The sequence below is a fragment of the Gekko japonicus genome, unplaced genomic scaffold (assembly GCF_001447785.1).
Source record: "Gekko japonicus isolate JY-2015 unplaced genomic scaffold, Gekko_japonicus_V1.1 scaffold1029, whole genome shotgun sequence".
Lineage (NCBI taxonomy): Eukaryota > Metazoa > Chordata > Lepidosauria > Squamata > Gekkonidae > Gekko > Gekko japonicus.
Window position 1 is genome coordinate 367,121 of NW_015167081.1, and position 14,501 is coordinate 381,621.

The 14,501-nt window shown below is 44.9% G+C and overlaps 1 protein-coding gene across 1 annotated transcript in view; it reads left to right on the forward strand.

Annotated features, from left to right (window-relative positions):
* The window catches only part of PLLP (plasmolipin), a 30,853-nt gene extending 16,664 nt beyond the window's left edge, over nt 1-14,189 (forward strand). Inside the window, exons 2-4 of the mRNA XM_015412821.1 lie at nt 601-774; nt 10,310-10,432; nt 12,906-14,189. Coding sequence (XP_015268307.1) covers nt 601-774; nt 10,310-10,432; nt 12,906-13,025 — 417 coding nt within the window. The 3' untranslated portion in view covers nt 13,026-14,189. The remainder of the gene's footprint in view (nt 1-600; nt 775-10,309; nt 10,433-12,905) is intronic.
* Nucleotides 14,190-14,501: the final 312 nt, after the last annotated feature.

A 14,501-nucleotide genomic window follows, 5' to 3' on the forward strand; every position in this document is an offset into this window, starting at 1 on the left:
GGGCTGGAGTGTCTGTATTCTGATGGATCCAGACGCACTGTGAGGTAAATTTTTGTTGGTGCTGCTTCTGTGGGCAGGACTCACGCCATGCAGCCAATGGATAGGGTAAGGTGGGTAAGCTTCTGAGTGACAGGTCAGGGAGCCAACTGATTTGGGAACGTGTGGAATGTTCTGGAGAAGTGCCACCCGAAAACAGAGTTATATATAAGGAGAGATACCATTGCTTGCTAGGATTATGTAGCACCTGCTCTGATTGGCTGCCTAAGTTGGCAGACCAATCAGGGAAGACTAGAGTAAAGAGGGAAATGAAAATATGGTATTCTGTAGTGTTTATTATGATTGGTTATTACTGATTTAGGAGGTGTGGTTTTGACTGCTCTTGACTGTATATAAATGGGGTGTGTTGCTGGGTTGGTTGTTGTGTTCAGAGCTGAATAATAAAAATCACTGTTTTGAGAAAGAGCTGCCTCAAGCCCAGTTTATAATGCATGTGGTGATAAAATGGATGGGGGGGAATGATGTGTGCTATCCTGAGGTCCAGGCAGGGTAAAAAAAATGTGCTAAATAAAAACACCACCACTTTCTTCTTGCATTCTGCAGGTGCTGGGCTGTTTGGTGTGGACCCTCATTGCAGACACGTACTACCAGCCCTACCCTTCCTATGGCTGGGTGATGTTTGTAGCTGTCTTCTTCTGGATGGTGACAGTCATACTCTTTGCAATGTATCTTTTCCAGCTTCAGCTGAAACTCTACATGATCCCTTGGCCTATTGTGGTGAGTACTTGAAGACTGAGCCCTGACTTGGATGGCCTGGGCTAACCCAGTCTCGTTAGCGCTTTGAAACGAATCAGGGTCAGTCCTTGTTAGTACTTGGACAGAACAACACCAAGGAAGTCCAGGGTTGCTACACAGAGGCACTTGCCACCACCAAGGTCTTAGAGAACATTACAAAGTCAGCATTATGGAGATGACAAGAATGGAACAGATAGATTTCCCTACGCAGGCCAGAGAGGATGTCGCGGGCAGCAGCTAGAAAGGTTCTGTAATGGCTGTCACCAATCTGGAATGGGTCACCTTGGGAGAGCCCAGAGCACCCACCCTACCCCTTTATACACTCCTTTTCCAGCAGGTTCCCCCTTATAAGTGACCAAATGAGGCATGAAGACCCAGGCAGAGTAACAAACTATTCTTATTAAAGAGATTTAACAGCAACTATAACTCCAGGGCTATTTTGGGGCAGGAACGCACAGGAACGGAGTTCCGGCTGGCTCCCGAGTTGGTCACGCCCAGCAGGAACTCATTAGCATAATAGGCCACACCCAACAGCAGAAACCCATTAGGATTGGCTAATTAGGGGTGTGTGGCCTAACATGCAAAGGAGTTCCTGCTACAAAAAAAGCCCTGGGTTTTGACAATAAAAAAAAAAAAGTAAACAGAATAAGAAGCAAAAGGTGGGTGTGGCTGGATGACCACACTTCTGGTAACATGGGGGTGTGGCCTAATATGCTATTGAGCTGTGCTGTCAGGGGTGTGGCCTATTATGCTAATGAGTTCCTGTTGGGCTTTTTCTACAAATAAAGCCCTGTATAACTCAATAAAATGGAGGAAAAATGAACACAGTAAAGGTAGGTAAACCAGCAAAATAAGAAACCCTAAAGCACCTGACTATACTGTACCTACCCTTTTCTAGGTATTTGGCCTTCAGCTGATTCACCCCTTTTGGATGAGGGTTCCCTCCCTTTGCAGCAGCTTCACATTAGCTCTGCTTCCTAGGAGTGAACCTCCTCCCACTTTGGGCAAGGACTTTTATCTCTTCTACCAGGGTTCCCATTCTCCCAACGGGGCAGGGGTTTGCCTGCTTTCACGGCCCCTGATCCGCCGGCCCTGATTTGGCTGGCGGGGGAACCTAACCCTCAAAGTGTCTTGTTTGCGCCAACGTGCCTGGCGCAATGTCACCCAGAGGTGATGTCATCGCGCTGGGCATGTTGTGGGGGGATGCTAGATGGTTTAAGGAAAAACCATAGAATATTTCCTTAAACAATAGAGCATCCCCTGCAGCATGCCCTGTGTGATGATATCACTTCCGGGTGATGTCATCGTGCCAGGCATGTTGCAGGGGGGATGGAATGCTAGATTGTTTAAGGAAAAACCATAGAGTTTTTCCTTAAACGATACAGCATCCCCTGCAATGTGCCCTGTGTGATTATGTCACTTCACTTCTGGGTGATGTCATCGTGGTGCACGTGCCAAAGAGGTCCCAGAGAAGGACCAGGACCCCCCCACACACACACACTGGCAGCCAGGTAAGACCTGGCAAACCTATCTTCTACCCAGGCAACACCCTTTACTATTCTACTGGTGTAAGTTTCCCCTCCAAATCCCGTTAGCCATTTACAGGATCCGAAGGGTGACCTGGGAAATGTAGACCAATAGCCACTCTAGTACAGGGTTCTCTGGAGCCGCTAGGCCTCCCCAGAGCCTGTAGGCCACACTATTATGGACCTATGATCATGACAGAGGGTCTCAAAGGCTTAAGGTCCCTGCTTAACACGCTAAACAACACTTTCCATCACCACTCGAGCCTAAGTTGCCAACCTACAGATGAAGTGGAAATCCAACAACAACAACCATGACAAAAATAACAGTCAATAAAGATATGTTGCAAAATCATTTACTGTAGTAATTCTGTAGAAAATTCTCTTCTATTATCGCTTGCACGCTAACGAATGCTGCGCAATGTAAACAATTCGTTTCACAATATTTGCTTTATCTGAGTGTGTGCACCAAAAAAACCCAACACCACTAGGCAAAAACAACTTCCAAGCAAATAAGCAAGTATATAATGATCAAATAAGCATACAGCAAGTGTAATGTAAATCAAATAAGCAAGTATGATATAATGAAATGTAAATCAAAGAAGCATAACAACAAGTATGATATAAATCAATAGGCCAAAGTGCAAAGATAATAGAAACAGTCAGAGTCTTCTCTAGCATAGAGGCAATATCAAAGTCCAAATTGGAATAATCAAATTTTCTGAGCCATCAAAAGCTTCTGAGCCATCAAAAGCCGACGCGTAACCTCCAGATGAAGTCTGGAGATATCCCAGAATTACAACAGATACCAAATGACAGATATCAGTTCCCCTAAGATGGCTGCTTTAGAGGGTGGATTCTGTGGCCTTATACCCCACTGAGGTTAGTGTTGGCATCTTGTAACAGTGGCAATGACTTGGATTCTGTCTAAAATTTTCAGACATGCAAGGGAAGGAGGGAGGGCAATGTGAATAACAATACAAACTCTCCCTAAATGGACTTATGCAGAAGTTGCCAATTCCAGCAGCAGCCCAAAGTGCCCAACCCAAATGCTACACCTGGGGGAGGGGTCCGTCAAGAATAGCTAGGAGGAATCGGAGGTCTCTTGCAGGAGGGGGGAAATTGGCAGCAATCACTCCCTCTCACGTGCACAGAAATTCTGAGGAGGAACTAAGTCTAAGAGCATTTCTAAGTGGGGCTTTTGCTCTCAGGATGGCATTATTAATCTCGTGGAGAGTCAGAAGTGACACAGTTAAAAGGCAAGGCCCATTCCTTCCTTCTGAGGAGGAGCAAAATGCCACCCACCTCTGCTCTCTGCTTCTATTGTGTCCAGCCAAGAGGCAAGCACCAGAACTGAACAGTGCTGACATTGTTGCACGTTTCATAACCAGCAGGACTAAAATCTGTGAGGCAGTTTAAGCTTTGGCTGCTACCAGAATTCCAAAACTGAATGGACTTGATGCTTTCAGAGCAAACCAGTCAAGCATACTGGGCCAGAGAACATCCTATTCCAATGTTGTTTGGCACACCAAGGTGGCTCCCTGCCTGGAGATTTCAGAGCACCCACAATGGTTTTGCTGTTTGTTTTGAACACATCTATCTTGTGCCCTTTCTACTGTTAGTGTAGTATTCAAGGCACCTTGAAAATCAAAAGGCTGTAATACACATATAGCAAGGTGGGATAAAATGAAGACTTCCACTGAGTTATGCAGCTGGGGTGTGAACCTGGCAACTTTCTAGCTTCACAATTTGCACAATGCTGTAAATTGATGGGCTTCTTCACCCAGGTTTTCAGGCAGGCCTATTTTTTTTAAGTGGCATGTGAAGGTGTGGTTGTTTAGAAACCCACATTTCACTTTTTTAAAAAAGGAATAATTTCTTTTTGTTGAAAAAGAGAATGTCTGATGGACAAAGAAGAAGAAGAGAAGAAGACCCTGAAGGGGGCAGCAAGAGGACAATTATTTTATTTATTTATCAAATTTGTTAATCCCCCAATCCCTGCAGTGCAGGGCTCTGGGTGATGTGCATCATTCCTAAAAACACCAAGATAAAACGATTAAAACATTAACAACATATTTCAAACAAGAAGATGGTGTATATTAATTGGTCCCATTTCAGACTGCTGGCCGCTTTGCGGGCAGGGGAGAGGAGGGCAAAGCAGATATGAGAAGCAACTGGAGCAGAAAGGATAGGAAAGTGAAGTCATCAGCACCTTTTAAGTGCCATTCTTTGTCTGTCCCCGGAGTGCTGCTTCTTAAGGCACTTTTCTCCTTCTTGTCCAGAGTTCGTCTCTCTCTCTCTCTCTCTCTCTCTCTCAGAAAGAGATGTAGTTAGGAATCTGTCTCTCTCTCTCTCCTCTTTACTATCAGGTATGTTCATTTCTAAATAAACCTTTATCTACTCTTTAATCAGCTTGTGCAGCCTTGTTGTGTTAATTACTCTGCCAATAGGGGTTATGGGCCTAGATTAAGCACATCTCTGATTATAGAAAGATCACCAGAGGTTCTTTGGCATGAGCAGGTGAGGACAAAGGAACAAAGATGGCGACCTCCTGTGGTGCACAGCATGGTCACTGTACTGATAGGTTCATGGAGAGCAACTATCCAATTTGGAGAGAAAGAATGAAGACCCATCTCATTGAAAGAGGCTTGTGGACTGTTGCCCAGAATGACCGCCCAGCTGATGGTGCTGAGCAACAGGGACACCAAGAATGACTAGGCAAGATGTGCTATTGTCAAAGGTTTAACAGACAGACAGGGATTTAAGGGTCATTAAGATGCCAGCTGCTAAGGCTGTCTGGGATGAATTGCAGAGGATGCATGTAAAATCCTTCTTAAAGAGCCATCTCTGTCTTCAGAAACACTTATGACTTATTTCTATTTCCAGTTCATTGTATCTGAAGAAGTATAAATGCACACGAAAGCTCATATCTTGAATAAAATTTTGTTGGTCTTAAGGTGCCACTGGACTCAAACTTTGTTCTTCAAAAATGCTTGTTTAGCATAAGAATGCAGGAAGGTGGGAACCTCTGACAGCATCTTGACAAAATGCTGGAAATAGCTGAGCTATTGAGAGCTGCAGGAAAGGAAATTCCAGATGCAAAAAAAGAGGTGTGGCTATATATGTGAAACATCATCTTCAACCTGAACTGTTGTTTGAGGCAAAAGATGGAAGAATTTTAATAGTAAAGATCAGAAGGCAAAATAAATCTGCAATGGTAGTTAACATCTACGCGCCGAATGAAATACAGTTTCTTGAACTGTGTCTAAGAATGATTTGTCGCTCATTATCAATCAGTTGGAGGATGCCAACTCAGCCAGTGAATTCATAAAATCTGAATGCAAATCTGAGAAATCAGAGAGTAGCCAAATGGCTTTGAATATAAATGACAAAGGTGAGAAAATTTGCTACCTCTGTGGGAAATGAGGGCACATTAGGAGGAATTGTTCTAATGTTAACCAGAGAAAGGCCTTTCCCAAAGCAAAAGGGGTAATGACAACTTTTATTGATTACTCAAGATACACTGTGATGTACCTATTTAAAGAGAATAGTCAAATGCTAGAAAAAAATTAAAGTATATGTGGCAATGGTCAGTAAGAAATTTTGAGGAAAGCCATTAACAATCCACACTGATAATGGAGGGGAATATATGGGACATGAGATGAAGAATTATTTGACTGAACAAGGAATAGAACATCAGTCCCATGCAATCCAGAGCAGAATGGTGTAGCAGAAAGGAAAAACCACTCTCCCACTGAAACATCTAGATGTATGCTTGAGGCAGAGCTACCTGAGAAGTACTGGGGAGAAACAATCAACACTGGTACCTACCAGCAGAACAAATTACCTACCGAAGGTGCAAGTAGTACACCATTTGAACTGCAGTATGAGAGCACAAACCCAGCCTGAATCATCTAAAAGTGTTTGGATCAAAGACCTACACTTACATTCCTAAAGAAAAGCAGACCAATATGGATCTTAAAGCAGAAGGCATTTTTGTTGGCTACGCACTAGCATGCAAAGGATACAGAAACCTCAACCTCAATGTGGTCTGCATTGATGAAAGGGAGAAATCAAGCAACATGAAAAGGAGATATCAGTGAATCTACACCAACAGAGAAAAATGAAGCACAGCGAACAGAAACAGTGCAATTGAGCACAATGGACAACACACACTTTTTCTTTAATTTTTTTTATTGAATTATAAAGTTAGAAGTTAGAGTAGTCAAACAATTAACAGTTATATAGAATATACAATTCCAAAAACATTTCAACCACATTAACAATTGAAATAAACAATTAAAATCAGTATAAGTGCCCATTAGAACTATTATTCTATTGCCATTGATGTGATGAAATTAACCATTAAAGCACTATCATTAAAATCTTGCTTTTTAAACTTCCACTTCAAAAAGGGAGCCCATTTTTTAACAATATATGAATCCTCTGTCTGTTAATCTGAATTCTGTATATCGTCCGATATTTTGTCCATAATAAAATAGTCCCATGACTTAATATACCAGGAGTGGACTGTGGGAGGGTTCTTTTCTGTCCACTTTAAAGCTATACAAATTTTTGCTGCCAAAGCCATCATCATAATAAGTTCTTTCTTAATTTTAGACATTTTAAAATTTTCCCATAAATTCAATAAAATCAAATCTGGAGCTTCTGGAATTAAGATTTGAGTTATACTAAAAAACTGCAACACAATTTGTTCCCAGAATGCTTTAATAACTTTACATATCCACCAGTTATGTATAAATGTCCTCTTGTGTCCACATTGTTTCCAACAATTTGGAGAAATTAAAGAAGTAGTATGTGACAAGCAAGCAGGAGTTAAGTACCATCTGGAAATCACTTTATATGATGCACCTGATGAAATCTTCACAGCAGTGGTGAGATATACTTCAATAAGAATGCTCTAGAGCATAGCAGCTGCAAGGAAGGTGCATGTGGAGCATCTGGACATGAAGACTGCTTTTCTCCATGAAGAAATAAAGGAAGATGTTTACATGGAACAGCCACTAGGATTAGAACAATCCAAAGACAAGCAGCTTGTGTGCAAGCTGCAAAAGAGCATCTATGGGCTGAAACAGACTACAAGATGTTGGAATGGGAAACTTCATCAAATTTGGAAGGATTTGAGCAAGGCAAGGGAGAATGTTGCCTATATTCAAGATATAGAGACAACAAATGGACTAACACTTATGTGGATGACCTATGATTAAATAGTTCAGCATCTGAATCAAGAAGTAGAAGTGAAACAATTAGGAAACATCAACTACTGTCTTGGAATACAAAAAAGATGGAAGCTATCTTCTCAATCAGAAGCAGAAAAGCCTAGAATTGCTGGACTACATGAATATGAAAGGAGCTAAACCAGCAAACACTCCTGTGGAAACCAGCTACTCGAGCCAGCAAGGATGTAGTGAACTTCTGCCTGACAACGAGCAATACAGAGAAGCAATTGGAAGACTGCTGTATGTAAGCATATTAATGCATCCTGGTATCACAGCAACCGTTGGCATGTTATGCACCATGCAAAAGGGACTAGAATGCAGTCAAAAGACTTGCAAGGTACCTGCATGGCATTGCACATCTGAAACTAGAGTTACCAACAAGTGACAATCCCAGACTGGTGGGATACATGAATGCAGACTGGGCAGGAGATACTAGACAGTAAGTCAACTAGTGGACGTGTATTCTTCTGCGGTGGTGGAGCAGTCAGCTGGGGCAGCAGGAAGCAAGAAACTGTAGCTGTATCCTTAACTGGAGCTGAATATTTATTCGCAGCAGAAGCAAACAGACAACTGAAATGGATACTGCAGCTAACACAAGACTTTGGGATAGAGGAACCCAAACCAGTACAATTTTTTGAAGACAACTAAGGGTTCATAAAACTTGCACAAATGGAGATCAACTCAAGAACTAAACACATGGATGTGAAGCATCATGTAAGAAACATGCAAGAAGAAGGGCTTGTTAAACTAGAATACTGTCTTACAGATGAAATGATTGCAGATGCACTCACCAAGCCACTTTCTTGAGAAAAATTTGAAAGTCTACGTAAGAAGATGAATCTTGTGGACTTTGTACACTAGACCTTGAGAAGGACTGTTGGAAAAGACAATGTCTGGTGTACAGTGAAGAAGACCCTGAAGGGGGCAGCAAGAATTAGCTAGGATAGTGAAGTCAGCACATTCGCTTCTTTTAAGCGTTATTCTTTGTCTGTCTCCAGATTGCTGCTCTTAGGGCAATTTCCTCCTCCTTCTCAGAAGTTCCATACTGAGTCTCTCTCTTTCAGACAGAGGTGTAGTTAGGAACCTATCTCTGTCTCTCTTCCTTACTATCAAGTATATCAGTTCCTAAATAAACCTTTATCTACTCTTAATCAGGTTGTGCACTGTAATTGTTGCTGTTTATTATTCTGCCAACAGTCATTTGAGAAACTGACCAAAATGGTTGACATATTGACTAGTGCAGTTGTGACATCAGAAACTCACTTCTCCAAATCAGAACTGGGGAGAAAGTATGTAATGCCACAGGTACTAGCCAATAAGTTCTTCATAGTTCCAAAACAACTCCCCACCCCCTAAGAGATCAGTCTTGAAGAGGAAAAGGTACCTTTGAACTGAATACGGTGAAGCCACTTCCAAAATGGCCAACCATCCTATAACGGTTACCTTTTTCTTCATCCTAAATAAATGTTGGTAGTTTTATATATGCGAACCTGCATAGTGTCCTAAAATCTTTCTTTTTGGTAAGCTATGCCTACAAATTCTCTTCACTTGTCCTTACTGGTTTTGCCTTCCAGAGCATTTAACTCTATTTCCACCATCTTTGCATAGGAACAGAATAAAAGTCCTACTGGATCAGACAAGTGGTCTATCTAGTCCAGCATTTTGTTTCCTATAGTGGCCAACCAGCTACTACGGAAAGCCGAACTAACAGGGCATAGAGGCCAAGGCCTCCCTGATGTTGCCTCCTGGTGCTGGTATTCAGAGGTTTACTGCCTCTGTATATGGAGGCTCCCTTCAGTCACCATGACCACTGATGAACCTATTCCTCCATGAATTCTCTGCTTCCCAGGGCTATCACTACATCCTCTGGCAGCAAATTCCTCATTTTAGTCACCCATTGAGTAAAGGCATATTTCCTTTTTGTTCATCCTGAATCTCCTGCCCATCAGTTTCACTGGATGCTCCATGAATTCTAAAATTTTGGGGGAGGGCAAAAAAGTTCTCTGTCCACTTTCTCTACCCCCTGCATAACTTTATAAACCTCTATCATGGCCCCACTCCCTTTCTAAATGGACAAGTCCCAGACTTTTCAGCCTTTCCACATAGGAAGGGAGCTCCAACCCCTTAATTACACATCCTCCACGAATGTGGTTGGGATACAGCATCCAACAGATGTCTTGTTGTCAGGGGTCGTTTCGTAGAAAAAGAGCTAGGGGGACTCATTAACATAACTCATTAGCATATGCCACACCCCCTGACATCACCAGAAGTGTGTAATAAGGCCACACACCCTGACATCACCGGAAGTGTGTCATAAGACCACACACCCTGCCCCCAACGGTCCCGGCCGCCGCCGTCGGCCTTGCAGCTCCACTGCTGAGCCCCATGAGGGGCCCAGCGGTGGACCTGCAGGGCCAGCAGGAGTGCGAGGAAGTCCCGCAAAGGCCCTCCCTGGCCCCAGGCAGGCAGGGGTGGGGAGAGGCAGGGAGGAAGCAACTTACCCTCCCTCTTCTCCTGCCTCCTCCTGGCTGAATGAGGGCCGGAAGCAGGGGGCGGGGCTTCGTCATGTGCCCCGCCCCCCGTACCTCACCCGGGGGGACTGCGATCCCCCGTGAGCCCCCCCCGAAATGACCTCTGCTTGTTGTTGCTGATCAGGGCGGGGCAGGAGCTGCTCAGGTCTGGAAATTTGCTCCCTCAAACGCAACTTAAAACAGCCCCAGTCTCATTCAAAGCACTCTCTTCTCTTCCCTCCAGCTCCTGACCTTCAACGTCACAGCCTCCGTCTTGTATGCCACGGCTTTTGTGACGAGCGCCACGTCCGTTGAGCTTTACTCCTGGCCTCATTCACCGGACTACAACAGAAGAGCTGCTGCCTCGGTAGGTAACCGTTTGCAGCCGCCTCTCCTTCCACTGGCCTCCATCCCTGCTGTGCTCGGAGGTTACTCATCCGGTCGCCTGGCTCTTCCTTTCAGGTGACCCTGTTTGCCCCAACAGCCTTCCCGTCCCTGCTGCCATCTGCACAAACAAAACTGGGCTGGCTTTCTGGACAGCGCTTGTGTCCTTGTTCAGAGTTGGCCGTGCCAGCAATGAGCTAAGACTCTGTAATTGGAAGAGCAGCTGGAACGACATCATGCATTCCTCCTCTTCCCCCACCCCGATACGTGACTCCCTACCTCTGTGCCAGCCCCGAGATACCCATAGTGCTTCTCTTTTTGCCATAAAGATGCAACCTCCTGGGTTGTTTTTTTTAAGGGGGGGAATAAGGTACCTTTTTAGTTTCATTGTCTTAAGATGCCTGGTTTTTCAGCTGCAGGGTCCTTCCTCTTAGTACCAGGCATACTGCTGTTACCGATAAACTGGGTGCATTTGATTCTTTGAGGTGAGGTCATGGCTAAGTGGTAGAGCATCTCCTTTCCATGCAGAAGTTCCCGGGTTCTATCCGCAGCATCTCCAGTTGAAAAGATCAGATAGTAGTCTGATGGGAAAGATCTCCATCTGGAGGCCTGGCACCTCTTAGCGTCAAGAAGACTGACCTTTCCTGCATTGTGCAGGGGGTTAGACTAGATGATCCTTGAGGTCCCTCCCAGCTCTATGTTTCTGTGATGGACTAAGGGTCCCAGTAATAGGCAGTTTCCTGTGATCTTGGAGGTGGATGTGAAACTTAGCCCACATAATCCAGACTTGTATGGGGGGGGGGCAATCCTAGAAGAAACAAAATCCCAAGAAGCATGTTCTCTCAATCCACAGATACATCCTGTAAGTGGAAAGAACATTGATCCAATGCACACCACCTAAATGAAACCCTTCTGTTTGATAAAATATCTAAATTAATATAGACGAATTCCATGCAAAGCTCCTCTGGTCTAAACCCATCAAAATCAGCATTCTTAGGCTGGAGGAACTCTGCAAGTGAATGCACTGGAATGAAAGATCACCTGTCAGAACAGTAAAGCAAAAGCAATTTGACTAGCCAGAAGGACAGTCTTTGATATTTTCTACAACACAACACTTCTGTGGAAAACATTCCTCTGTTGCCTGTATCTTTAAGGGATCCAGGAATTTAAGGAATCATGGATTATACTTGCAAAATAGAGGCCAATGCCTTGGTTTCAGGGTCTTGTCCATCTTCCAGGGAAGTAGGACATGATTCTCCCTTCCCTTCATGAGGCAGGCTAGGTGGATAGGTCCTAGGGCCAAAAGATAATTTATTTATTTATATTTATTTATAATTTCAATTTATAGCCTGCCCTCAGGGCGGCTCACAGATAATGAATGTGACATGAGTGCAGTCAACGGATGCCCCAACTCGGCTTGTAGATGCACGTTGTGTTGGGGACTAATGTTCCCAAGTGCTCTAGGGCCAGTTCAACTTGGGAGCACAGCACAGGGGGAAGAGGGGCTTGAGTGGTCCCACACTGTTTTCCTGAGCCGAGCCGAATCGGGTCCTGGTGTGCTTAGGAATGTTAACTCCCAGACACCATGTATGTTTGCGAGTTGCGAATTCCACAACCCAGTATGGGTTACACGTACTGTCTAGTCTGGCCCCTGGTTTTCAATTTAAATGTCAACATGCTATCTGAAAAAATGCTCCTGGCTATTTTGCTCCAACTTTTTCTCATTGTCCTCAGTTGTGTGCACATCCTTCTTACTTCCTAACACTTTGACAAGCTTCTTCAATCCCCCTTTGTATCCTCTCCATAAGTATTCCCCGAAATTGTTCAACAAATATTTCTCCAATTTCTATGTTTCCCTCCAGCTCCTCCTGCTCTTCAGTATCCTCTCAACACGCCATTATCCTTTTTTCTATTATTCCCCCCCCCAAAAAAGAGAGAAAGTGCATATACCATCAACCATAAAGCCCCCTGCTCCAAAACTCTCTACAGGAGTTCTGGTGAAGTTCTCCCCGGCTGCCAGGAGGCTTCAAAGAGAGCGGGAAGGGATCGGGCAGCTCGGAGCAAGCTGCGAGCCGCCTGTCGCTGCGCCGCCGCAGTTCTCCGCAATTCCTTGCTTTCGAACTGCTAGGTTGGCAGAAGCTGGGACCAGAGACTGGAGCTCACTCCGTCATGCGGCACTCGGGTCTCAAACTGCTGACCTACCGACCTTCCAGCCTGCAGTTCAGCATCTTAACCACTTGAGCCACCGCATCTCCCTTCTCATGTAGTACATTTCTTAAAACCCCCAAAAAACACTATTGAAAATTTTCCCCGTGTATTTCCATCCTGTGCGTTAAGAGTCCAGATCATCTGGAAGGGTTCCCGGGGACAATCGATAGCCCACTAAGAATCCCAGCCCAGTGGGTTCTCCTGTAACTGCTGAGACAACTGACGTGTCGATTCCTTATTCTTTGCAGTTCTTTGCTTGCCTGGTGATGATCATCTATGGCGTCAGTTCCTGCCTCAGCTTCCGAGCCTGGAAAGGATATGGAGGCAATGCAGCAACCAGTCAAGCCACGATTTCTAATCATGCCTAAGAACTGTGGCCCATTCTGAATCAACGTGGGACAGTGGGACAGCTCCGCGGCAGGGCAATGGCTAACGGGGCCTTGGAGTTCTCTCTTGCCCCCTCCTGCTTCCTCATCCAGATCTAGTACAGCCTGTACACTCTTCCTGGCCCCGTCTTTAGCATGGCCTGAGCCACAGATGCATATGTTTTAATGCCATCTAAACCTAGATAAGTACCTCTCCCTACTTTTTACTAATTGGCTCCAGACGCCAGTCCATGGAGAACGAGATCCTCTCCTCCTGCCTGGCAAGAGGTCACCTTCAGCCTAGTTCACATAGGCATGCTTGGTTTCGTGCACGTGAACGGGCCACCCCAGACCTATCAGCCAAAGAACTTGTGCATCACCTGTTACGCCTGTCATGATGCTTTTTGCACACTGCAGCTCATGGCTGAATGCAAGAAGCATCAGAAAGCATTGCGCTGGAAGCGGCACCAGCAAAACAGGGCAGTCCCAGCAGCGGGGTTAAATCTGGGATGGCTAATTCATACGAGCAGGCTCCCCTCAAATGGTAAGCTCTCCAGTGTGAACCATCCCTCAAGTTTCCTGCTTTCCCAAACCTCCTCAATTTTCCAGAGCAGGCCAACAGGATTGGAGCAAAAGTGTATTTAGGCCCACATCCATAGAGGTGTGGTACCTTGGAATGCCCACTACCAAGGCACCCTGGCAACGTTCTTTTCCCCCTTATGCTGTCTCCTAGCCCAGCAAATGGTGCTCAGAGGCATGCACAGAGTGTGCCTGCACAATGGTTGAGGGGCGGCTGCCGCATGTGTGTGCCACAATGAAAAGCCCTCGAAGGGCAACGCTGGAAGCAAAATGTAAATTCTTAGTGACATTGGATGGGGGTGGCCCGTTTCGGCAGGCCTCTGTGAATTAGCCCAGAGGATTCCCATCTCCAGGCATGATCGAGCCAGCACTAAACCCACTAAAACAAGCAAGCCCGTCCTCCCCGGAGGCCAGCCGCCTGCAGCCTCTGGTGTAAATAATGTATCATTAACTCAGTGTGTGTAGTACTTAGAAGGGATGACACACAGCTTTTCGATGCAATTATACAGCAAGTATTTTTATTTTATTATGATTTCTAAAAAAAAAAAAATTGGAAAGACGGTTCTGTTTTAAATTAAAAGTATCTAAAATCCATCACTCGTTTTTGTCAGAGCTCCGTTACCTCTTTTGCATGGCTGCAGCACCGTCTGTGGCTGTTTAATGTTGTTCTGCGTGGGCCTGCTCTTTCTCTTTTTAAACACATGGATAGTACCAGCTGTGATCTGGGCACTCTGCATCCCTCTTGCGCTCTGTGAGCGTACCATTGGGTAGCAAGCACACCACAGACAGCTGCTGTGGAATTTCTGCTTTCATTTGTGGGCAAGTTTTTAGTCCTAATTGTGGGGATAAACTGACATTTCAGAAGACAGCCTGGAATTTGTGGGCAAAGTTTTACCAGCC